General features: G+C 42.2%; 2 protein-coding genes across 15 annotated transcripts in view; one reads left to right on the top strand and one right to left on the bottom strand.

Annotated features, from left to right (window-relative positions):
* Window positions 1-4932: 4932 nt before the first annotated feature.
* On the bottom strand, window positions 4933-21112 carry EMC3 (ER membrane protein complex subunit 3). Of its 3 annotated transcripts, none has more exons than XM_073787675.1 (8): window positions 20780-21112; window positions 15747-15804; window positions 15320-15413; window positions 12862-12966; window positions 12064-12145; window positions 9840-9919; window positions 8995-9077; window positions 4933-5201 (listed from the first exon to the last, which is right to left on the bottom strand). In XM_073787675.1, the coding sequence occupies exons 1-8, from the start codon at window positions 20932-20934 to the stop codon at window positions 5139-5141; spliced, it is 720 nt and encodes a 239-aa protein (XP_073643776.1). In that variant the 5' UTR covers window positions 20935-21112; the 3' UTR covers window positions 4933-5138. The 3 variants fall into 3 exon arrangements, with proteins under 3 accessions (XP_073643776.1, XP_004311997.1, XP_073643777.1); XM_004311949.4 differs by having other exon boundaries at window positions 4933-5163; window positions 20780-21109; XM_073787676.1 differs by lacking the exon at window positions 4933-5201 and adding an exon at window positions 6615-7431 and having other exon boundaries at window positions 20780-21111.
* Window positions 21113-21173: 61 nt separating this feature from the next.
* FANCD2 (FA complementation group D2) overlaps window positions 21174-25500 on the top strand; it is a 56704-nt gene continuing 52377 nt past the window's right edge. For 4 of the 12 annotated variants that reach the window (XM_019944636.3, XM_073787674.1, XM_019944633.3 and 1 more), the window contains exons 1-3: window positions 21446-21647; window positions 23090-23165; window positions 25022-25162. In XM_019944636.3, the coding sequence (XP_019800195.1) occupies window positions 21645-21647; window positions 23090-23165; window positions 25022-25162 (220 nt within the window). In that variant the 5' untranslated portion in view covers window positions 21446-21644. The other 8 variants (XM_073787672.1, XM_019944635.3, XM_019944634.3 and 5 more) reach the window with 6 other exon arrangements.

Raw genomic sequence — 25500 nt, forward strand, 5'->3', positions numbered from 1 at the left:
CGTGTCCCCTGCACTGGCAGGCGGATTCTTAACTACTGCGCCACCAGGGAAGTCCCTATCACCACAACTTTAGAACATTTTCTTCTTTATTATATTTTTTATTATTGAAGTATAATTGATTTACAATGTTGTGTTAGTTTCATGTGTACAGCACAATGATTCAGATATATATACACACACACACACATATATATACACATATATTCTTTTTCAGATTCTTTTCCCTAACAGGTTATTATAAAATACTGAGTATAGTTCCCTGTTCTACACAGTAGTTCCTTGTCGGTTATCTGTTTTGTATATAATAGTGTGTATATGTTAATCCCAAACTCCTAATTTATCCCCCACCCCTTTCCCCTTTGGTAACCATAAGTTTGTTTTCTATGTCTGTAGGTCTATTTCTGTTCTGTGAATAAGTTCATTTGTACCTTTTAAAATTTTTATTTATTCATTTTATTTATTTATTTATTTATGGCTGTGCCAGGCATCATGCGGGATCTTAGTTTCCTGACCAGGGATAGAACCCATGTGCCCTCCATTGGGAGCACGGAATCTTAACCACTGGACCGCCAGGGAAGTCCCTGTACCTTTTTTTTTTAGATTGCACATACAAGTGATAACATATATTTGTCTTTCTCTATCTGGCTTACTTTACTTAGTACTGTATGATCATCTCTAGGTCCATCCATGTTGCTGCAAATGGCATTATTGTATTTTTTCATGGCTGAGTAATATTCCATTGTATATATAGAACACATCTTTCTTATCCATTCATCTGTCGATGGACATTTAGGTTGCTTCCATGTCTTGGCTATTGTAAATAGTGCTGCAGTGAACATTGGGGTACATGTATTTTTTGTGAATTATAGTTTTTTCCGGGTATATACCCAGGAGTGTGATTGCAGGATCATATGGTGATTCTATTTTTAGTTTTTTAAGGAACCTCCATAATGTTCTCCATAGTGGTTATACCAATTTACATTCCCACCAGAACATTTTCATTGCCCCCAAAAGAAACCTGTACCCATTGGCAATCACTCCCCATTTTCCTCTTCGCAAGCCCTGGCAACCACTAATCTATCTTTTGACCCTATGGATTTGCCCATTCTGGACATTTCATAAAAAATAGGATCGTATATGTGATCTTTTGTGATTGTCTTCATTTAGTTCCACACTTCATCGCATCATAGGGTGTCAGAACTTCATTCTTTTTATTACTGACTGATATTCCATTGTATGGATATACCATATTTTATACATGCATTCATCGGTTGATGGACATCTGGGTGGTTTCCACTTTTCGGCTATTGTGAATAATGCTGCTGTGAGCGAGGGTGTACAGGTTTTTGTGTGGACATATGTTCTCATTTCTCTTGGGATATCTATCTAGGAGTGGATCATATGGAAACTTTGTTTAAGCTTCTGAGGAACTGCCAGACTGTTTTCCAAAGTGGCTGCAGATCTCCTTTTGGCAGATGGGGAGACTGAGGCCCGGAGAGGGGAAGTGTCTTATGCAAAGCCACACACTGAATCAGAGCAAGAAAGGAGGAGCTAATCATCTAAATGGCCTCAAGTCCACCCCACTATGACCTCACTACCGTCTCACTCTCCACTTCTACCCCATCCACTCCTTTCCCTGCCCAGTAGCAAATCCTTTCCCATCAGTCCCTCCACAAGGCTCCTGAAGCCACGTCAAGATCAAGTTCGTGTCCGAGGGGTGACTTACAGGCTCTCTGCCATCTGGGCTTGCCTTTGCTTCATCACGTCTTTCTTTCTTTCTTTTTTTTTTTTTTAACTGCAGCTTTATAGAGATATAATTCAAATGCCTTACTATTCATTTAAAGTAACCCGGCGCTCATTACATCTTTTTATTCTCTACACTTCAGGGTCACCCAAGTCTTGTTTCGGTTTCGTGAAAACACCACCACCTCAGCTCTTGGGACCTTGCATACACTGTTCCGTCTGCCTGGGATAATCTTCCCTTATATCTTCCCCTGGCTCTGTATCTAATTCCTTGTAATCCTTCACATCTTGAGATGATACTTTGCTGGGCCTCCCAGGTTGGATGACTTGCAGGACATTCCCACAGCCTCCCTCGGATTATCCCTGTCACAACATGTGACACAGTTTTCTGAGCTCTTAAGGTCTGGAGTGTGGCTTGCTCGTGTGCACAGTTTTGGGCAGATGGTCAATGAATGTCTTGTTTAGTGAACAGGAAAATCTGAAAATATCTAGCATGGCATGGGGCATGTTGTAGAAATCCAGTAAATATTTGCAGACTTCATGGCCTACTAAGATAGGGCAGTACCTCCTTTGGGAAACATTCCAGGTTATTAAAGGGTAAAACATGATTGTTTTTTCTTTCCTGGTACCCATGCCACCTTCCTCTGGCAGCAACACCCCTATTTTCCTTTAGGGAATCATCCTTATCCCATTTTCATTCCTTATAGTTAGGTAGGGCTAAGCATTTCCTGGAATGTGTACATGACCCAAATCAAGTAGCTTGACTTTTATTGGAATTTTAAGGGGTGCTTTTCACTGGGGTCACTAAGCTGGTGTCTCCATGAGAAGACAAACTACCTGATTGTAGAAAAAGGCAGACCTGAGAAAGCAACCAAGTCTTGATGATATCAGTGAGGCCCTGGCTACAGTGAAGACACTGACCACTGAACATTTTAGTTACTGAACCAACTTACATTCCTTTAAAAAAAATTGCTTAAGCCAGATTGAGTTCTGTTTCTATCACTTGCAACTGCAGTATTCTTCACAGTTAGTAATCCCCCATGTCTCACACATACATCCATGCCCATCACACTCCTTACAGACCAAACAGAGGAACCACACTGACTTTTGCCTCTAAGTGCAGGTTTACCTACTGTCTTCAAATCTAAGTCATCATTATTTTTCTGAGCTGTGTTGTGCAACTGTCAATGTTTAGCCTTCCACGCAAGGTGCCTTCCATACCGCGATCAGTAAGTGGACATTTCAGGTTGTCCTAAATGGTTTCAGGTTCTAAGTCCAGGTTGGTGGAAAAGGTAGAACGCTCATCTAGCAGTCTGACCCAAATTAAACTCCAAGAAGCACACACGATAAGGACTGTTCCCTGAACTTGTGAGCTGGTTCTGGAAGAGCCTGCTGAAACAAACTTGGTTTTTCCTTTGACTTGCTGGTGCCAAGGAAATGTGCACTCACCACTGTGATGGGTCAGAAAAGTCTCACACATTTTACCCACCTAACTTTGCTACAGGGAAAAGGACAAACTGTGTGTGGATCAAGAGGCAGACTGAAATGCTCTGAGGATGCCTTGTAGGAAAGAGGGTGACATCACTCAATCATCAGTTACTGTTCCCATTCCTGCCCTACCTGGACCTTTTGGTATATACCATACAACTCCCCCCAACTTGTCAGGGAGCAGTGAATTGTAGACATTTTAATCTGAAGGTCTTTGCTGGTTCTGTTCCCTTTGCTTGGGATGCCCTTCTACACTGCAAAACTCTTTCAAGGCCCAGGTCAAAGGTTAGCTCTCCTGGGAACCCTTGCTCCTTTAATATTTTATTTTAGCAGCTCTTTTAAATATTAGCATTTCTTACCTTGGGTCAGTGGGTCACTATGAATAGGCTTTGGAAGGTCTATTAATGCTCCTGGGGTTACCCGAGAGGTCTGTGTGTCTGTGCCCATGTGTGTTACTCAGGAGGGGAGGGTCAGAACTTCCATCAGAGTCTCAAAGAGGTCCTGTGACCCAGTGAACGATTAAGAGCCACCAATTTCTTATGTGTCTCTCTTATGAGTTCCTGAGGGCAAGAGTTACATCTTTTTCCATCTTAGACTCTCCAGCACTGGTTCATGATAGACACTCATAACTGCTAGCAGAAGGCTGTTAGTGACCCACAGAGGCAACATTTTTACAGGCAAAGAAAAGAAAACAGAATGGTTTAATTTGTAGAGTTGAGTTGTTTGTTTTTGATTATAGCGTTCAGCATGTAAATTACATTCACCTCTTGGTACAGAAATGGCCCTCTGCCACTTCCCTGGGACAGTTAATCCAGGCAGAATTATTCCTGGGCAACCCTTACCTATGTGTCTGCCAGCAATCACCCTCTCTTCTTTTTTTTTAATTTTAAAAATTTGTTTTCCTCTCTCCCTTCTTACAACCATATGTAAGCTCTCTCTCATCCAGAATAACTCGGACATGGGGTCTTTCGTTCAACAGAGTAGCCATATACAGTACAGCACCACTGATTTGTCAACGGATTTGATATATTCTGAACTCCAGATCAAGACCTTGCATTACTTAACCGTTGAAGTCTTTGAGGATCCCAAAGGCACTTGAGAATCTGGCAGTGTCTCAGGGTCACCAATTTTCACTGGACAGTATTAAGACAGAGAGAAGGTTTGCTAAGTCTGTCCTGGCCCTGGGTATTCACTCTGAAAAGAGTTTGTTTGAATAAGGTTTTAACAGATTGGCTCTTCATGTCATTCTGCAGGTGCAAAATGAACAACACAGAGAGTTTCGTTTTGCTTATCCATCGGTCCTAAATTTTCGGTAATGAAAATGTATTATTTGCGTAAGGAAAGTTATAAAAATACTAACAAAAAATTAAAGGTAAAACGCGGGGTGTTTGGATCCCAAGAAAACAGGAGTTTACTATGGTTTAGAAGTCAGAGTGACTGTACATAATAATTAGGTTTAATTGACAACACTTTTTCTGAAATTCCTGAATTTTTGCTAAGTTTTATATATTATCACTAGCTTGAGTTTCCCCCCTCTCTTACTTTTATTACTAGAGTCACCAAAAGGAAAATTTTAAATATTTCAAAACTAGTTGTTTCTGGGCAAGTCATGCAGCACACACTCCTCATGTTTCTTCTGGTTTCAAACATAAAGGGGAACCCAGCTCAGACAAGAACAATCCTTGCTGCACACCCGCCAGCTCACGCATCCCCCTTTTTATTCCGAGAGGCTCCAGCTCAAACAAAAGTTACAAGGTTAAGCGCTACTCCGAGTTCCTGACACAGCTGACCCCCGCTTGGTCTTCAAAAAATAGACGTCTGTAATTCCTTTTTGAACATGCCTTCAAAGTGGAGGTCTTTGGCCATGAGCTCCTCTTCGACATCATCTAGTGCCCACTGGTGATCCGTCAGCTCCAAAGCTTCCCACTCTGTCTGCAGAGGAAGAGAACGTGGGGGCAGGGAGAGAAGGGCTGTTATAAGAGCAGCGCTGACCCGCTTGGGCCAGGAGCTGGGTTCAGCTGTGTACACGTGAAGCTCACTCAATCCTATGAGGTAGGTGCTGCTCTCCCCTCACCCACCCCCCGCCCCCAAGTGACAGACTAGGAGACTAGGCTAAGAAAGAAAGAATTTGTTCAAAGTCATTGGCGCTGGCAACTAATTACACTTCTCAAGTATTCTATTAATGCTGACTACTTTCGCCTTTAGTAGGTTTTTAAAAAATGTGTGAAACTTCATGTGCAATACAAATGTTAGCTCATGGGTGTGGGTTTTTAAATATATAATTTAGGCCGTCAAATTCACCCCTTTAATGTGTGCAATTTAGTGGTTTTTAGTATATTCACAAAGATGTGCAACCATCACCACTAGCTAATTCCAGAACACTTTCGTCACTGCAGAAACAACTCCATACCGAACAGCAAACACTCCCCACTATCCCCTCCCTCAAACCCTGGCAACTACTACTTTACTTTCTGTATCTTTTTTTTTTGGCTTTGCTGGGGCTTCGTTGCTGCGCGGGCTTTCTGTAGTTGCAGCGAGCGGGGGCTACTCTTCCTTGCAGTGCGTGGGCTTCTCATTGCGGTTGCTTCTCTTGCTGCAGAGCACGGGCTCTAGGCATGCGGGCTTCAGTAGTTGTGGCTTGAGGGCTCTAGAGCACAGGCTTAGTAGTTGTGGCTCATGGGCTTGGTTGCTCCGCAGCATGTGGGATCTTCCCGGACCAGGGATCAAACCCTTTTCCCCTGCATTGGCAGGCGGATTCTTAACCACTGCACCACCCGGGAAGTCCCTGAACAAGTTTTTGTGTGAATATGTGTTTTCAATTCTCTTGGGTACTTAGCTAAGAGTAGAACTGCTGGGTCATATATGGTAACTATGTTTAACTCTTTGAGGAAAGGCTAAAAACTGTGTTCCGAAGTGGCTGCACAATCACCAGCAGGTATGAGGGTTCCAGTTTCTTTGCATCTTTGTCAACACTCATTATCCATCTTTGTATCTCATTGTGGTTTTTTTTTTTTTTTTTGCGGTACGTGGGCCTCTCACTGTTGTGGCCTCTCACGTTGCAGAGCACAGGCTCCGGAGGCGCAGGCTCAGTGGCCATGGCTCACGGGCCTAGCTGCTCTGCAGCACGTAGGATCTTCCCAGACCAGGGCACGAACCTGTGTCCCCTGCATCGGCAGGTGGACTCTCAACCACTGTGCCACCAGGGAAGCCCACAGTCTTCATTTTGACAAAGTTCCACTTATCTATTTTTCCTTTTGCTGCTAATGCTTTTGATGTCATATCTAAGAAACCATGGCCTAATCCAAGGTCACAAACATTTACACCTATGTTTTCTTTTAAGAGCTTTATAATTTTAGTTCTTTAAGTCTTTGACCCATTTAAAAACTTTTATTCAAAAAATTTTTTTATTGTGTTAAAATATATATACAAAATTTGCCACTTTTAGCCACTGTTAACTATACAATTTAGTGGCATTTATTAGGTTCACAATGCTGTGCAACCATCACCACTATCTATTTCCAAATTTTTCATCCCCTGAAACAGAAACTCTGTACCCAGTAAGCAATAAGAATCTTTTCTCCCCCACTGAATTGTCTTGGCACCTTTGTCAAAAATCATTTGATCTAAATGTATGGATTTATTTCTGAACTCTCAATTCTATTCTGTTGATCTGGATGTCTGTCCATATGCCAACCCCACACAGTCTTTTTTTTTTTTTTTTTTAAATAAATTTATTTATTTTATTTTTATTTTTGGCTGTGTTGGGTCTTCGTTGCTGCATGCGGGCTTTCTCTAGTTGTGGTGAGCAGGGACTACTCTTCGTTGCGGTGCGTGGGCTTCCCATTGCAGTGGCTTCTCTTGCTGTGGAGCACAGGCTCTAGGTGTACGGGCTTCAGTAGTTGCGGCTCGCAGGCTCTAGAGCACAGGCTCAGTAGTTGTGGCACATGAGCTTAGTTGCTCCGTGGCATGTGGGATCTTCCCGGGCCAGGGCTCAAACCCGTGTCCCCTGCATTGGCAGGCGGGTTCTTAACCACTGCGCCACCAGGGAAGCCCCCCCCACAGTCTTGATTACTGTAGCTCAGAAGTAGGTTTTCAGATCAGGAAGTGTGTGTCTTCCAACTTTGTTATTATTCAACATTGTTTTGCCTGTTCTGGGGCCCTTTCACCTCCATATGAACTTCTCGATCAGACTGCCAATTTCTGCAAGAAAGGTTGGTGGAATTTTGATAGGGATTATGTTGAATCTGTAGATCAGCAGATCTAGGGCTATTGCCATCTTGATAATATTAAGTCAAGATAATATGTACATGGATACATTTCCATTTATTTAGGTCTTCTTTAGTTTCTTTCAGCAGTATTTTACAATTATCAGTGTACAAGTCTTGCGTGTTTTAAATTTCTTCTTATTTTATTCTTTTTGATACTATTGTAAGTAGAATTGGGTTTTTAAAATTTTTTTTGATTTGAAGTATAGTTGATTTACAAATGTCATACCAATCTCTGCTATACAGAAAAGTGAATCAGTTATACGCATATAGACATTACTTTTTTACATTCTTTTCCATTATGGTTTGGAATTGTTTTCTTAATTTCAATTTTTCAGATTCTTTATTACCAGTGTGTAGAACAACGACTGCTTTCTGAATATTGATCTTGTATCCTAAAACCTTGCTGAACTTATTATGTGTAATAGTTTTTTTGTGGATTCCTTATGATATCCTATATACGAGACCATGTTATTTGCAAACAAAGATAGTTTTACTTCTTCCTTTCTAATCTAGATGCCTTTTCTTTCTTTTTCTTGCCTAACTGTCCAGGCTAGAACATCTAGTACAATGTTGAATAGAAGTGGTGAGAGTGGACATCCTTGTCTTGTTCCTAACCCTAGGGGAAAAGCTTTCAGTATGAGTATGGATGTTAGCTGTGGGTCTTTCATAGATATCTTGCATCAAGATGAGCAAATTCCCCTCTATTTCTAGTTTTTATCATGAAAAATTAGTGAGAGTTTGCTGTACAAAAATTATATTGGATTTTACAAATTCCAGAATCATTTCATGAAAGGCTGTAAGTAATTTAGATTTTTTTTTTTTTTTTTTGGCTGTGCCGTGTGGCCTGTGGGATGTTAGTTCCTTGGCCAGGGACTGAGCCCAGGCCCTCAGCAGTCAGAGCACGGAGTTCTCATCACTGGACCGCCAAGGAATTCCCAATTTAGATTTTACTGCATGAAATTTATATCATGGTCCAAAAAAGTTCAAAATATTCCAAATGTTTAGCTGGTACCTCTGACTGGGCTGTTTTTATAACTTTATTTACAGTGTGGATTAAATGGGGTGAGCATTTAAAAACCAGTAGAAGTACCAAGAATCTCTAATTTACTTAACAGATGATTCTGTCTCTGGAATAAAAGACATGTAAATGGAAATACATTTTTGCTAAATTTAAAGGATGGAACCATACATACTACACTCACTTCAGGAAATTCATTTTTTTTTTTTTTGCAGTACGCAGGCCTCTCACTGTTGTGGTCTCTCCTGTTGCGGAGCACAGGCTCCGGACGCGCAGGCTCAGCGGCCATGGCTCACAGGCCCAGCCGCTCCGCGGCATGTGGGATCTTTCCGGACCGGGGCACAAACCCATGTCCCCTGCATCGGCAGGTGGACTCTCAACCACTGCACCACCAGGGAAGCCCAGGAAATTCATCTTTAAAGGTAACTCTGGTAACACCTTTCCGAGCTTCAGTGAAGCTCGGAGAAGTGAGTGTACCTTAAAAGCTTTGTTGGTGTCTGCAGGCATGGCCATGGCTGCTCCAGTCATCTGTTCCTGCATCATCCGTGATTGGTCAGCAGCTGCAGCGTAAGACACATCCGCATGAGTGCCAGGGCGCAGAAAGCACCCAGGACCCTCGGAGAAGGATGGTCCTTACACAGCACTTACAGATGCTTGGTGGTGGGTTAGAGAACCATATGACAGTTCACTGGCCCTGTCACGCACTATGTGAAAGCACTTTACCTCTTCTGAAAAATGGACATGATAATAGCAGGAGACGGAAGATAACTAAAGGAAGTGCTAAACTTTATTTCAAATTTAAGTAACACTAACAACAGCCATCAGTTACTGAGCAACTCCTACATGCCAGGTACTTCACTAAGTACTTTATGTATCTACCTCATCTACCTAACAACAAACCCAGAAGTCAATTATTAAGATAGGCAAACAGAGGATTGGAGTGGGTAAGTAACTTGCCCAAGGTCCCAGCTATTAAGTAAGAGAGCCAGGATTGATACCAGCAGGAACTCTAGGCAATGAGTAAACTGATCAAACCCGGCCTTCTTTCAGCTTCAGGTTTACAGGCTTGTACTGCTGGTGCTGGATCCCTCACAGGAGGGCATCAGACTCTGGGCAACTAAATACTGTCCCCATGATTACCAAGGAGAATTCAGATCTTCAGTCTGACCCTGGGGTTTTTAAGACTCAGAATACCTCAGAAACTTATGAATACGTTTAAGGAATGAAGCACTGTATTTGACTGTGTTCACAAACAGCATAGCCTACATGATCATTCTGGCCCTGGCATGAATGACTCATCTATTGAAGTATTTGCTTCTTACCATTATCTTGGCCCAAAATCAGAGAGTAAATGCTTCGAAGCCCAAAGACATTGAGGAAATACCAGGATGCAGAACTCACCCTAGGAAGCAAAAGTGAAACAATGTAGGTAAGTTATTTCAGAATTAATGTAGTTCACACACTTTTCTACCAACCAAAGTTGTTCAGAGTATGTAAAGGAATCACCTGGGGCAGGGTGTAGTCATCCAAAGCACAACCAAAGAAGAAACACAAGTTATGAAGGCCACGCTACAAATAGTTATAGCTCTCGGCATGCGAAAAGCTGAGCACTGGATTTGGACAGACTTTGGGGTCAAATCTCAATTCCTCCACTCACTTCACAGAGCTGCCATGAGGATAGAATAAGGTAATATATGGAGGCAAACTGCTCCTTCCGGCTATGTTATAAATTCTTTGGCATTCAGTAGCAGGAACTGAACTCACAACTGGTGTGCTTCATTTTATCAGGGAATGCAAGCTTTGTTTAATTTAATTTTTCCTTCATACATAATGGGTTTTCAAACCATTTATTATTTGTAATCATAAAAACAACACACACTTGTTATATATAATAAATGTAAACAATACTTAAGTACATAAAATATAAATAGAAAGAGGCCTCCTGTCCTGAATTCCATTCTCTAGAAGGAATCACAAGTGTTGGTGGGCTTCATACTGAAGACAGTAGCAACTGGGAAAGCCATTCCAAGTTTTGAACTATTATCATCAAAGCTCTCCTTAGCTTAGGTTTCCCACCTTACCCCAATAAAGTTAATATGCTCACATATAATAAAAACTAAAGAGTATAAGAAATGATACAGAGATGGAAAGAACCCACACTTCATTCCAATACTTGGGTCACACCTATCTGTACATAATGTTGCAGGTTGGTAAGCTAGTTTATATCCGGTTCTAGGCTCCTTTGTCCATGCGAGTATGTCAGATGCTGAGAAAAGACAAGAAAGCTTTTCTCCAGCCCATGAAGTTTTTGTTTAGCCCCCATGAGACTGGAAGGTCAAGGTTTAATAGAGTCATGCTACTCATATTAAGTATAGCTTTTCTCCTCTGGGGTAAGGGTGCATAGCCAAGACTCTCCCAGCACCGGGTCTATCCTGTCCCTCCCCAAAAACCAGAGACCGGGGAGTGAATCAAGATCAGCACTGGTTACCCCTGTTTCCCATTCGCCTCCTCCTCCTACTGTTTGGCTTCCTTTAGATGCTAGTCTTTGGGAAGCCATAGACAAAATAATCTGGAGAGACCACATGAAGAAGCACTGCTGCATTCCAGAGGCTGTAGCAGTGTTCTAAGAGCTCTTCAGATTTTGGGTTTTATTACTCTGGCTACAAAAAACAGAATGGTAAGACACGATGTTGGATTTGGACAGGTTTGTGGTCAAATCTCAGTGTCTCCAATTACTTCATAGGGTTTCCATGTATTATAAAATAATATATGGAAAATCCTTAGAACAGTGACTGGTACCAATGAAAAGGATTAATGTTGTTATTAGCAGTAATGTATTTTGGAAAAAAGAATACCAACATCCACTTCCATAAGCTCCAGGGTATGTATTGCTAAAAAGTCTGCCTTGGCCAGAGTTCCTGGCTTTATCTTTTAAATTTCTTGGGGTGGACACATCTGCTTTTGGACTCCTAAGCCCCACGATGCTAGGGAAAAAGAGGCAGATACAGGGCTTCCCTGGTGGTGCAGTGGTTAAGAATCTGCCTGCCAATGCACGGGACACGGGTTTGAGCCCTGGTCCAGGAAGATCCCACATGCCGCGGAGCAACGGAGCCCATGCACCACAACTACTGAGCCTGTGCTCTAGAGCCCGCAAGCCACAGCTACTGAGCCCATGTGCCACAACTACGGAAGCCTGCGCACCTAGAGCCCATGCTCCGTAACAAGAGAAGCCATCGCAATGAGAAGGCCGCGCACTGCAATGAAGAGTAGCCCCCGCTCGCCACAACTAGAGAAAGCCCGTGTGCAGCAACGAAGACTCAACGCAGCCAAAAATAAAATTAATTAATTAAAGAGGCTGATACATTCTCTCCTTTTGCAAGACTCATGTAAAAGTTGTCATAATCCACCTGTGGCATTGAGTGGAGTTTCAATGAGAAAAACTCCAAAAACCCATTCCAGTGAAGCAGGCAAACTGGAAATCCTATTCAAGAGATCCCTGTTTTAGATTTTGGTTGGTGTTTTTATTAAATAGAAGAAAGTCCTTACCAGGAGGCATCTAATGTGAGTAGTTCAATTCCTTGCTGTAGCATAGGCTTAAAACGGAGGGTCAGTGGAAATGGGACCTTGGCTGCAGAGAAGAAAGAAAAAATTCAGAATCACTCCCAGCTTCCTTTGTAGAACAGTTTAAGTGTGATGCACATATTCTTTCCCTGAGGAGGTGGGAAATCTGTACCATAAAGTGTTTAGAAAATGATTTCCACAAGGAGATGTGTGTCACCTTCTGAAGAATTAACAGTCAAATGTCACTCTGCTCTAGTTCCTTGAACACCAGCTTCTCTAGTGCTTAAGAAGCAGGGGCTCAAACTGAGCTGTGTCCCAAAATCTGGAAAAGAAACTTGCACTGATCTGTTAAGCCCAAAGTGGAATACATACACACAAAGAACTACATTACTGAGAAACCTAGTTCATTTAAATCAAAGCAGCTTACAAACAAATTGACCAACAACTCACCCCAACACCTAGAAAATGAAGTGAAGACACAAATAGGCTTCCCTTTCCCTACTCACTAGAATACCAAACTAGTTTCGGATATAAACTAGCAAGCCACTTGTTTGAGTCCCTATTAGTAAAAAAGCAACCACATCATGAACTTATGATCATTTTGGGATAAGAGCCATAAAATCAGATCATATTAAATTTTTTTGTTCAAAGACTTATCAGTTTCCACTAGAGAACATAGGACCCATGATAGTAGTGTCTCAGCAGCCCTTGGATTTCTGAATAGGGTCATGGGAAAGGATCACAGATGAAGTAAACCTTAAGTCTTCTGGGTCTGTAACTTACTTGTGACAAAGCCTGAAAATGTCATGTTGATCCATCCACCAATAAGAATCATAGGGAGGACATTTGTGACATTGCCCTTCATCATGTCTGTGAGCATAGTGGGATCTAAGACAAAAACACAAGAAACCAATACCTGTTACCACTGTTGGCAGGGACTTACTCCTATTTTTGTAAGTTTTAAATTTATTTGATAATTAAAGTAATACAAGCTCATTGTAAAAAATTCAAACGACATAGAAACACAGGATGCAGACAGTTCCTCTGAGCCTACTCTCTGAACATTTTTAGCTGTTTGTTTTATCTCCTTCCATCTTTATATATCTATAAAAACATACATATGCAATTATACATGAATATACACACAATAGTTTCCCTCTCTCTCTCTCTCTCTCTCTCTCTCTATATATATATATACATATAAAAGGCTACTATGCTTACTATTCTGCTTTTTTTGTTTTGTTTTTTGACCGTGTTGGGTCTTCGTTGCTGCGCGCGGGCTTTCTCTAGTTGTGGCAAGTGGGGGCTACTCTTTGTTGTGGTGCGTGGGCTTCTCATTGCAGTGGCTTCTCTAGTTGTGGAGCATGGGCTCTAGGTGCGCGGGCTTCAGTAGTTGTGGCACATGGGCAGTAGTTGTGGCTCGCGGGCTCTAGAGTGCAGGCTCAGTAGTTGTGGCGCACGGGCTTAGTTGCCCCATGGCACGTGGGATCTTCCCGGACCAGGGCTCGAACCCGTGTCCCCTGCATTGGCAGGCAGATTCTTTTTTTTTTTTAACTTAATTAATTAATTTATTATTTATTTTTGGCTGCATTGGGTCTTCGTTGCTGCCCTCAGGCTTTCTCTACTTGTGGCGAGCGGGAGCTACTCTTCGTTGCGGTGTGCGTGCTTCTCATTGCAGTGGCTTCTCTTGTTGCAAAGCATGGGCTCTAGGCGCACGGGCTTCAGTAGTTGTGGAACAAGTGCTCAGTAGTTGTGGCTCGTGGGCTCTAAAGCACAGGCTCAGTAGATGCGGCACATGGGCCTAGTTGCTCCACGGCATGTGGGATCTTCCTGGACCAGGGCTCAAACCCGTGTCCCCTGCACTGGCAGGCGGATTCCCAACAAGTGCGCCACCAGGGAAGTCCCTATTCTGCTTCTTAATTTTAAAAAGTTAACATATTGTGAATGATGTTTCCACATTGGTATAATATCTCTCATTATTTTTAATGTCTGCATGGGAGTCCACCGTGTGGTCATTCATCACTTCTGGGTAGGCCTATAGATTGTTTTTTTGTTTGTTTGTTTGGTTTTTTGGCCAGTAAACAGTGTTACCAACAACTTCCTTGTACATAAATCTGCATGTTTATGTAAGTGTTTCTGTAAGAGAAACTCTTAGAAGAATTTCTGGGCCAAGGGATTTGACCATTTAAATTTAAAACTGACTTTCAACAACAGTGAGAGGGCCTAACTTCCCATGACCTTGACAATAGCAGTTTTGGTCAAGCTCTTCAATCTTTGCCAGTTTAATGGGCTAAAAATGACGTCTTGTTTTAATTTGCATTCCACTGATTTTAGTGATGTCAAGTATCTTTTCATACACTTACTGGTCTTTTTTTTCTTGTAAGTTTTCTAAAAGACTTATTAAAATCAATTCCAGTATCTTTTGTCTAGGTTTTAAATAACTGGTTATCTCACCTAAAGAAATAGGTACTGAAATGAGTGGATAGGCAACACTGAATAATAAGTTATTTTGTTTTACCTTAAAGATGTTGTATTTTTCACATGACTGGGATCAGAGAAAGTAAGAAATCTGTTAGAGGAAAAACTGTAGGACGGGCCAAGCAATCACGTCTGACAAAGAAATGGATGGTCTAGGGAACAGTCAGGCAGAATCTGGAGGTCATCTGTCAGCAGTAGGATCCAGGCACTGGATGGGACCCGGGACTGGAATGCTTTCCAGCTGTGCTTCTCAGAGCCCCGGGTCCTGAGGAACAGCAAAGGGGAGAGACCCAGGGACAATGGCTCTAGTCCCCACCCCCTCAGCTGAGAGCTCTTTTTTTTTTTTTTGTGGTACGCGGGCCTCTCACTGTTGTGGCCTCTCCCGTTGTGGAGCACAGGCTCTGGACGCGCAGGCTCAGCAGCCATGGCTCATGGGCCCAGCCGCTCCGCGACATGTGGGATCTTCCTGGACTGGGGCACGAACCCGTCTCCCCTGCATCGGCAGGCGGACTCTCAACCACTGCACCACCAGGGAAGCCCTGAGAGCTCTTTTTTTAATCCACTTTATACACTGGGGTTCCCTGAAGATTTATTGGAAAAAGGGAACCCCACTTCTGTAGATTCCTGTATCCGATGATCCCTAAGGTCCCTTAGATTACTGTCTTGTAAAATTTAAATTTCAAATAAAACGACATCCTCCCTGCCCATCCCCCCAATAATGTTAAAAGTCTTCCTTAAAGATGAGAGAAGGGAATAAACATACCAGTCATAGGAGAAGGAGGAACAACCTTCCTTTTAGTTTTTTTGAAAAATCCATCCTCTGGGTTGTTGAAGTAATATTTTCGTGTCAGGAAAGACTAGTAGAAAAAAGAACTTTTTAAGTCTTAAAACTGTGACATAGCACATTGTCAAATTATTCCCCCAAGGTTTAGTCAGAAGGCCATTGGAATATGCTGTTACACTCAGAGCTGGCAGCCTACTTGGCAGCCGACCTGACACTTTAGCTGAGTCACATTTAAAAACAATTTCCCAAGAAGGGCAAGGTCACAATGACGGCAAACACCACCAAGACACAGCTTCATTACTGACTTGCCCGCCTTCAGCTTTCCCCCAAGAGTCCCCTTATAAAACATTCAGATATCCACTGCCCTCAACAGTGAATCGTGGAGCTTTTACTCATTTACGAGTACCTGTTTGGGAATGTATTTTCCGTTTTCCCTGAGGACTCTGCTTCGAATTAGGACTTGACTGAAAAATACAACCAAGACAATGAGATTTTTAAAAGCGAAACACTAGAAGAAAATGAGAGAATAAAGTAGAACACCTATTTAAACACGACAGGGCCTATTTGGCAATAGCTCTGTGCGGAAACTTTTCAAAATACAGTGTCCTTAAAACCAGTAGAACATATTTAACCCAACAATGAGCTTTCCAAAAGAGCATTTTTCAGAAGTGACTGCTCCTGAACAAAGATTTCTGAGGAAGGCACATTTGGGACATTATGCTCAGCTTTTTCTTACTTTATAATGAGCTAAGGAGGAACTTTCTCTGAGTGAAAAGAGTAGCAGTTGGATGCTACTCAGAAGACCTGGGGCCAGGACGAGGGAGGAAGGGTGAGGATAAACGAAGAAAGTTTTTAAACCCGATAGAGAAGTGAGTACAAGACTTGACAGGGTTGTTACCTCACAGAAAACAAATAGAAATTGTACTCAGGATTCAGGCTGTTAGTAAGCTTTCAATAAATACTTATTGAATTAATAAATGAAATTATCTGATACTTGAACATAATTGATCATTACAGATAACAAAGTGTAATGCCACAAGTAGGCAGTGCTAAGATACAAACATCACACAGAAGAGATAAAAATGCTAATTTTTTCTAGATTTTCAAAGGTTGTTTTAATGAGGGGAATAAAAAACCTCCTTAAGTTAATGGAAATCCTTCTTGAAAAGTGAAAAAAACTGTATACAGAAATGAACACAAGAAAACTGTTCTTGGTTTTCTGTCTACTCCACAGTGTAGCCCACCTGCCCTAAGCAGTCAGCTGGTACGCTTAGGGTCCCGTTGTCACCTTATGCATATTCTAGCTTCTCCATGTGCTGAGATTGCTCTAGCGCCCCCTCCCTCACCAATTCTACCTCATCATGCCCCAACACCCTTTTCAAATCCCACCTTCTCCATAGAACTTTTTTTTTTTTTTTTGTGGTACGCGGGCTTCTCACTGTTGTGGCCTCTCCTGTTGCGGAGCACAGTCTCCGGATGTGCAGGCTCAGTGGCCATGGCTCACGGGCCCAGCCGCTCCGCAGCATGTGGGATCTTCCCGGACGGGGGCACAAACCCGTGTCCCCTGCATTGGCAGGCGGACTCTCAACCACTGCGCCACCAGGGAAGCCCTAGAACTCTTTTTTTAATTGAAGTATAGTTGATTTACAATATTGCATTAGTTTCAGGTATACAGCATAGTGATTCAGGGTTTTTTTGCTTATTATTTTCCATTATAGGTTATTACAAGATATTAGATATAATTCCCTGTGTTATACAGCAAATCCTTGTTGCTTATCTATTTTAGGTACAGTAGTTTGTATCTGTTAATCCCATACTCATAATTTGTTCCTCCCTGCCTCCTGGTGCCCTTCGGTAACCATAAGTTTGTTTTCTATGTCTGTGAGTCTGTTTCTGTTTTCTATATAGATTCATTTGTATTATATTTTAGATTTCACATATAAGTGATATAGTGTTTCTCTTCATCTGGCTTATTTCACTAAGCATAATATTCTCTAGGTCCATCCATGTTGCTGCAAATGGGAACATTTCATTCCTTTTTATGGCTGGGTAATATTCCATGGAACTCTTCTTGATGCCCGGTGGCCTCATGGAATTCTCTCTGGTCCTTCTCCTCTTGACCTCATTATACTGTACAGCTGACTGCTCTATACACAAGCCTACAGAGGTGACAGGTGATATGTTTCGTTCCCTGGGAGCTAGTCTAAAGCTATTCACGGACTTCTCTGGTGGCGCAGTGGTTAAGAATCCGCCTGCCAATGAAGGGGACACGGGTTCAAGCCCTGGTCCGGGAAGATCCGACATGCCGCGGAGCAACTAAGCCCATGTGCCACAACTACTGAGCCTGCGCTCTAGAGGCCATGAGCCACACCTACTGAGCCCACGCATCACAACTACTGAACCCCATGCACCTAGAGCCCATGCTTCGCAAGAAAAGAAGCCATCGCAATGAGAAGCCCACGCACTGCAACGAAGAGTAGCCCCCACTCGCCACAAGTAGAGAAAGTCCATGCGCAGCAACGAAGACCTAATGCAGCCAAAAATAAATTTAAAAAATAAATAAAGACATCTTTTAAATAAATACATAAATAAAGCTATTCACAATGTGGCCTGTGTACCAACACTGGTCTGTGACGAGGTAAGAAAAGTCACTGAGAGTGAGGGTTTAGAAACCTTTATAGTAAATTGACATTGTCACAACATCCAAATATGTGATCAAAAAATTTTACAAAAGCACCAGTCTGAGATAAACTGGAAATTGAAAAACCAAAAAAATTGGTCCTTTACCACTGACAGTATAAGCAGCACTGGGTCTCCAATAATGGGTAACAATTTAAGCTTTGATGTTAGACAGATGGGTTGAAGTCTTTGCTCTGCCACTTGTTAATTATGTGATCTTGGGTGAGTCATTTAAATTCCCTATGCCTCCATTCATATTGTGTATAATAACAGATTTATTCTCATTGAAGAAATACTTCTTGAGCTTCTGAGTGCCATGTTAGGTGACATGAACAACAGTGATCAAAAAGCAAGTATCTCCAGAAAATTAAAGTTTAATGGGGGAGAAAAACATTAATCAAATAACCACAGGAATAAATGTGAAATTCATCTGTTATGTCCTAGGAAGGAGAGATGAATGGGGGATGTGACTGAGTCTAGTAAGTCGAGGTCTTGGAGAAAGCTTTGCTGAGGCAGTATGATGACGCTGAAATCTTAAGGATGAGTAGAGATTACCTTGGCCACGTGCTGGAGGGAACAGCTGTGAGGGAGTAGTAAGCACTGTCTCTGAGGACCTGAAAAGGCCATATGGCTGGAAGAAAGAGGACTACAGAAATGTGGTGAGACAAGGCTTGAGAGGTTGGCAAGAGCCAGACTATGCAAGGCCATGTGAGTCTCAATGCTTTTTAAAAAAACTGTGGTGAAAAACATGTAACAAAATTTACCATCTTTACCACATGTAAGCGCACAGTTCAGTAGTGTTAAGTATATTCACATTGTTGTGAAATAGATCTCCAGAACTTTTTCATCCTGCAAACCTGAAACTCTTCCCATTGCACAGTAACTCCCCCATTCTCCCTCTCCCAGCTCCTGGTAACCACCATTCTATCAATATTTTCTGTGAATTTGACTATTTTAGATACTTCACATAAGTGGAATCATACAGATACTGTCTTTTTGGGTCTGGTTTCTTTTACTTAGCTTAATGTCCTTAAGGTTTATCTATGTTGTACCATGTAACATGATTCCTTTCTTTTTAAGGGTTCCACTGTATTTTAGTCTTTATCTTAAAAGCAAAAGGGGGAGGAAAGGAAACCCCTGCTGGTGGGAATGTAAACTGGTACAACCTTTATGGAAAATAGTGTGGAGGTTCCACAAAAAATTAAAAATAGAATAGAATCACATTAAAAAATATATATATATATTTGCATCCCCATGTTCATTGCAGTATGAATCACAATAGCCCAGATATAGAAACAACCTTGAAAGGATAAAGACAACATGATATATATATATAGACACACACACACACACACACAGAGGAATATTATTCAGCCATGAAAAAGAAGGAAACCCCTCATTTGCAACAACATGGATGAACCATGAACACATTATATTAAATGAAACGAGCCAGACACAAAGGGACAAATACTGTATGATTCCACTTATAGGAAGTACCTAGAGATAGAAAGTAGAACGGTGGGTCCCAGGGGCTGAGGGAGAAGGAAATGAGTCATTATTTAATAGGCTCCGAGTTTCTGTTAGGGATGAGGAAAATATTCTGGAAGTGGACGGTGGTGACAGTTGCACAACAATGTGAATGTACTTAATGCCACTGAATTGTATACTTAAAAACAGTCGAAATGGAAAATTTTGTTATGTGTGTTTTGCCACATTTTTTTTAAAGAGCAAAAAGGAAATACTGAAGGACTTTAAGCTGAATTCTTCCCATATATTATGTCATTTAAAGTGATTACCACTGTACTGGCATATCCTAAGCACTAAGTTAATGGTATCTCCCATTTTCCTTGTGCATGTTTTATCACTTGGACTGAAACTCCCTGAGAGTAGGATCTTGACCTTGTCATATTTTGTACCCCAGGGCATACAGCACAGTGCAGGGCACATGGTTGGTCATCAAGAAAACCTTGTTCACTATAGATAATTCAGGACTTCCACAGGCTGAATAGAAATTCGGCTAGGTCTCTATACTGCTGAGCAATTTTGCAGAAGTGGGGTTGAGAATCGTGACCTTGAGGCATTTAAACCCTGAAGCAAGGCAAACTTAAATTATCCTATACATTCTAAACACTCAGTTTCTCTAAGGTCTGCAAATTCTACAAGAAATTTTTAATTTTGCATTTTCATTAATATCTAAAAATAAGTCCTTGTACTGGTTATAAAGGAAAAGTTTCTGTTTTGCAGTGGTAATTTGCAACTGAAAAACATTTTCTTAAAATAAAACTCTAGTTTTTGTTTTTTTTCCTTTCCAAAGAGTCAGTGTATTCTTCAATCTTGAGAACCACTTTTTACATACATTCTATTCCCAAATATGGTCTAATATTTTTTTATTTGTGTATTTTTCAGTTTTGGTTTAACACATTTTAGAAAAATTTTAGTAACTTTTGAGGCAGTAAAACTTAATTTATGAAACCAAATGTCCCATTTTGTGATCATTCAGGCTCATGGAAACTTATACTGTATCTAGAGAAATGTTTTACAGACATCACCTAAAATTTAATCCCCACGCCTGCTCTATGAGGCATGACCTGGTATCATCGTCCTTTTGCAGATTAAGAAAGTGAAACACAGGGGTAACTCAGCCAAGGACAGTCAGCTAGCGGGGGCGCGATGTGAACCCGGGCAAACCGACATAACCCCTGCACTTTCTTGCCCAAGGTCACGAGAGAGTGAGATCGTCGGAGAGGGGAGGGAGCTGACCTGTCGGAGACTTGTTCCTGGGTGAGCTTTTTGTCGCTCTGCAGCAGGATGGACACGTAGTGGCGAATCATGCCCACGAAGAAGGTGATGATAACGATAGGCAGGACCACCCAGAGGCGGATGTTGGAGTCGAGCAGCAGCTCCGGCCCTGCCATCTTCACAACCGGCTCCCGGCCAGCTGTAGCCGGGTCGATCTTCACCGGGGCGCAGGTCTGCTCGTCGAGCTCGCCTCCGGGCCTTCTCACGCCCCTCAGTCAGGCGAGCCCGGAACCCCACCTCAGCCTCTACCCTTGCGCCCTGTCCCCCGTCGGGCCGCGCGGCCGCCAGCTTCCGGCGCGGAAGTTTGACGTCACGGCGAGGCGCGCTTCGGCGGCGTCAGTGTGACGTTGTGCCGCGCGGGAAAGTCGAAAAGGAGGGGCAACAACGGCTTCTCGGCGGGTGAGTGGGGCAGCGGCTGTCTCCTCGAGAGGCCTGGCGCCTCTGCGGCCCGGTCTCTAGGCCCCGGCAGAGCCCGGCCTTTCCTTCTGGGGCTCCGCGCCCCGAACCTCAGCTTCCTCAACTGTCTTGTCGTGGGATGATCCTCCCAGGTACCCCCTTGCGTCGTTAAAATGACGAAGTGAGGAAGGACTTGACCCCTGCCCCCTCCCCGGAGGACCTGGTCCGGGCAAGCCCGTCCGGTCTCCCCGGCTTTCAGGCTTCTCTGGAAGCGGGACCGGTTAGCACGTGTTACGGGCGTGTGCCCTGAAGTCAGGAGGCCCTGACTTGCCTTAGTTTTTCCATCGACAGAATGGCCGGTAATGGTTATAAGTAGTAAACGAGGCAACGGATAAAGAAAACGCTTAGCATGACGCTTGGTACATAGTAAATGGTAAATATTATTGGAAGGAACTATTATAATCAAGAGTAAGTGTAGGTGGTAGTTAAGAGGCAGATCCTGGAGCCGGATTGCTAAATTGGAATCCCAGCTCTGCCACTGAATGTGAGAATAATGGTAGCTACCTCAAAAAGTTTCGTGAGGAATAAATGAAGTATCAAATGTAAAGCACTTAAAATAGTTTTTATTAGCTGTTAGTATTTACCTGCCTGCCAGCCATTCTCATTTAGCGAATATTCTCGGAAATTTTTTTTATGCCAGGTACGGTGCTGGGCACTAGGTATACCTGAAATAAAGGACACTGGGTTCATGCTCTCAAGGAGCCCCACAGTCTAGTGCATTGTAAGGGCTCCTACATATACTCTGGAACAGGGAAGCTGGAGTAGTAATCTCCCTTGGGGATAGGAGGAAGATGACATTTGACTGAGTCTTTAAGGAGGAGGAGTAATTTCCAGGCGGATAAGAGCGTTTCAGGTGAAAACAACATCTTATGCAAAAGCACTGAAACCAGGAAGGTTCTAGCTTACAAAATAGAACTCACTGTGGTTCAGGCCCTCCTCTACCTCTGGAGGCTCATTTCTCACTCTACATTCTCCCTGTTTCAGTGTTGAGTTTTTCTCTGCCTGGACCACTCTTCTCATACCTCTTCTATTGGCTAACTCTTATTTTAACCCTCAGGTCTCTGCTTAAAAATCACTTTCTCAAAGAGATTATCTCTGAGAAATTGTCCCTGCTTTTCTTCATCACCGCCAACTAGACTAGATTTCCTCATAGCACCCTGCACTTTTTTTTTTTTTTTTTTTGCGGTACGTGGGCCTCTCACTGTTGTGGCCTCTCCCGCTGCAGAGCACAGGCTCCGGACGCGCAGGCTCAGCGGCCATGGCTCACGGGCCCAGGCGCTCCGCGGCATGTGGGATCTTCCCGGACCGGGGCACAAACCCGTGTCCCCTGCATCGGCAGGCGGACTCCCAACCACTGCACCACCAGGGAAGCCCTGCACTTTTCTTTTATAACTACATCAGGACTACTTGGTACTATATAGTAAACTCCCTGAGGACAGGGATTGTATTTGGTTCACAGTTGTAACCCCAGCACCTAGCACAGTCCCTAGCATATAGTATGGGGTTAATGAGTTAAAGGAGCAGTAGATTGTGGCTAGATGATGAAGGATCTTAAATGTCAGAGAACTGTGGGTTTTATCTTTCAGCAAGAGGGAAACGGTGTGGCTAAAGAGGCAACTAGGTAAACAAGTCTTGAAAACAAGGGAGTTTTGAGCAGATAGAGGAGTTGAAATTTTCTCAGCACCTGGATTTAGATAGCATTTTGCAAAGTCTTTGGTTTTGGATAGTTTTCTTTGAGCTAATAGCTTTAACTTCTCAGAATTTAGCTTCTAACAGGTTATTTCTGTTCTCTGATTTGCAATTTAACTGAAAAAGGCTTTGGTCAAAATGGTTTCCAAAAGAAGACTCCCAACATCTGAGGATAAAGAGAACCTGACAGAAGATGCCTCTAGTAAGTGTCTAGTCATTTGTTGCTTTATTTCCTGTAGCAAATGTGTGAGGCACTAAAAGGTTATAAAGTTCCTGTTTTCAAGTGCTGGAGTCACCAAGGCTTAATGGATGGGGCACACAGAATCTAGCATCAGGAGATTTGGAATGAAATTTCTGCCTCTAATTGCATGTATGACTTTGGGCATGCCCATAGTCTGTGAGTTTCAGTCTCTACATACGTAGGAGGAATCTACATACATAAGAGCTTAACTATTGTACATCCTTTAGGTGCTGGGGCACAAAGATATGACATAGTCTATACCCTTTATTTTTTATTTTTATTGTTTTTAAAGGATCTCTGGATTGGGTTGTATTTTAAACAAGCTCCCCCACTTCCCACCACTTTTTAAAAAATATTTATTTATTATTATTATTTTTAATTTTTGGCCGCATTGGATCTTAGTTTTGGTACACAGGATCTTCGTTGCAGCATGTGGGATCCTCCTCTGCTGTGTGAGGGCTTCTCTCTAGTTGTGGCACGTGGGCTTAGTAGTTGCAGTGGATGGGCTTAGTTGCCTTTTGGCATGTGGGATCTTAGTTCTCTGACCAGGGATCGAACCCGCGTCTCCTGCATGGGGAGGCGGAATCTTAACCACTGGGCCGCCATGGAAGTCCCTTACCTTTAAAAATCTTATGGTCCTCTTTCCTGCCTTAAAAATGATGATCTAGATAAATGCTATGATGGCGATGTATAAAGGAAAAGTATCATATCAAAGCAAGCACACCAGAGGCAAAGAAAGAGTACAGAAGCTGTCCGTGTGAGAATGCAGTTGACAGAAGCCCTAAGAGTTCCAAAGAGAAGAGGTTGATAGTCTTTCATTCATCATACTCATCCACTCTATTAAGGCAATTCTAACGTTGCTTCATTAAGGGAGAAGAGTAGATAATCATACTTAACTTCAGGTACTTTTTGGGTTTTTTTTGTTTTTTTTTTTATTAAATGTTAAATTCTCTAAAATTGCAAATACTCCTTTTTATTTTTTATTATTATTTTTTTTTGTGGTACGCCGGCCTCTCACTGTTGTGGCCTCTCGCATTGCGGAGCAGAGGCTCCAGACGCGCAGGCTCAGCGGCCATGACTCACGGGCCTAGCCGCTCTGCGGCATGTGGGATCCTCCCAGACCGGGGCACGAACCCGTGTCCCCTGCATCGGCAGGCGGACTCTCAACCACTGCGCCACCAGGGAAGCCCACCTTTTTGTTTTTGTTTGCTTATTTTTTTATTATTTCTTATGGATTGAAAGCCTTGGGATGAAATCAGTCTGGGCTTTGTACTCAAAGATATGATGTAGGAGAACCTGCTGCATTCTTTCTACCTCTATATCCTGATCGTTGGTTCTCAAACTTTGGTGTGCGTCAGGATTTTTACCTGGAGAGCATATTAATAATTCAGATTCCCATGCTCCATCCCTGAAATTTTGATTCTGTAGCTCTGGGACATGACCTAAGAATATGCTTTTAGTAAGCTTCCCAGTGATTCCAACACCGTGGTTTGTAGACCACATGAGACACCCTGACTGCTTTAGAATTTGGCTGGAAAACATTTCTCTGGTCATTCTTGTTAGAAGTGGCACATTTTGAATTCTTCAAATGAAAACTCAGTAAGTGAAAATAATTCAATTTGTTGATTGTTCTATTTGTTTGTTTGCAAGCCATTATTGCTGACACTTGTTAGAGAGAAAATTGCACAGCAGCATCAGTTCCAGTATAGTTCTTCAGGAACCCATCAACTTTCCTCTTAGGGTTATTGTTCTAGGGTTTACATTTTAACCTTTGCTTTACTATTTGTCACATTCTTGAAAATTTTGTCTACTTTCAGAAGCCAGGAAACAGCCGCTTTCCAAAAAGACAAAGAAATCTCATGTTCATAATGAAGTTGAAGAAAATAACAGTGTCTTTGTAAAGCTTCTTAAGACATCAGGAATTACTCTTAAAACAGGAGAGAATCAGAATCAACTAGGTAATATTTTAATCAAAATCTTTTGTCTGGGTATAGTGAATGGGCTCAGAACTGAATCATGGATTTTCTAGAGAGGCAATGAAGATTAGAAATGGGAACACCATCTGTCTTGAGATAAGGATGAAACTGAAATTGCTTTTTAGAGAATGTTGTTATTCTCTTTGGTACTGATTAATGCATATTAAGTAAGGTATGTCTAATCCTTTTTTTTTTTAAGGAAGAATGTTATGTACTAGTATTACTTTATGTTTTCTTGTGAAAAAATAAATTAATACCTAGAGAGCAATTAAATCTGTGTCAGAATAATTTCAGAAGAAAATTTATAAAGCCATATAAGG

This window comes from Tursiops truncatus, chromosome 10 (genome assembly GCF_011762595.2).
Source record: "Tursiops truncatus isolate mTurTru1 chromosome 10, mTurTru1.mat.Y, whole genome shotgun sequence".
NCBI lineage: Eukaryota > Metazoa > Chordata > Mammalia > Artiodactyla > Delphinidae > Tursiops > Tursiops truncatus.

Bases quoted from the DNA above. Each gene is read 5' to 3' on its own strand.
- EMC3 (XM_004311949.4), bottom strand. From the start codon at position 20,934: ATGGCAGGGCCGGAGCTGCTGCTCGACTCCAACATCCGCCTCTGGGTG. The intron at 15,414-15,746 runs GTACTCGTAAAT...TTTTTCTACTAG, and splicing joins GAAAATACATTCCCAAACAG to TCTTTCCTGACACGAAAATA. The intron at 5,164-8,994 runs GTACACTCACTT...CTTCCTCTGCAG, and splicing joins ACACCAACAAAGCTTTTAAG to ACAGAGTGGGAAGCTTTGGA.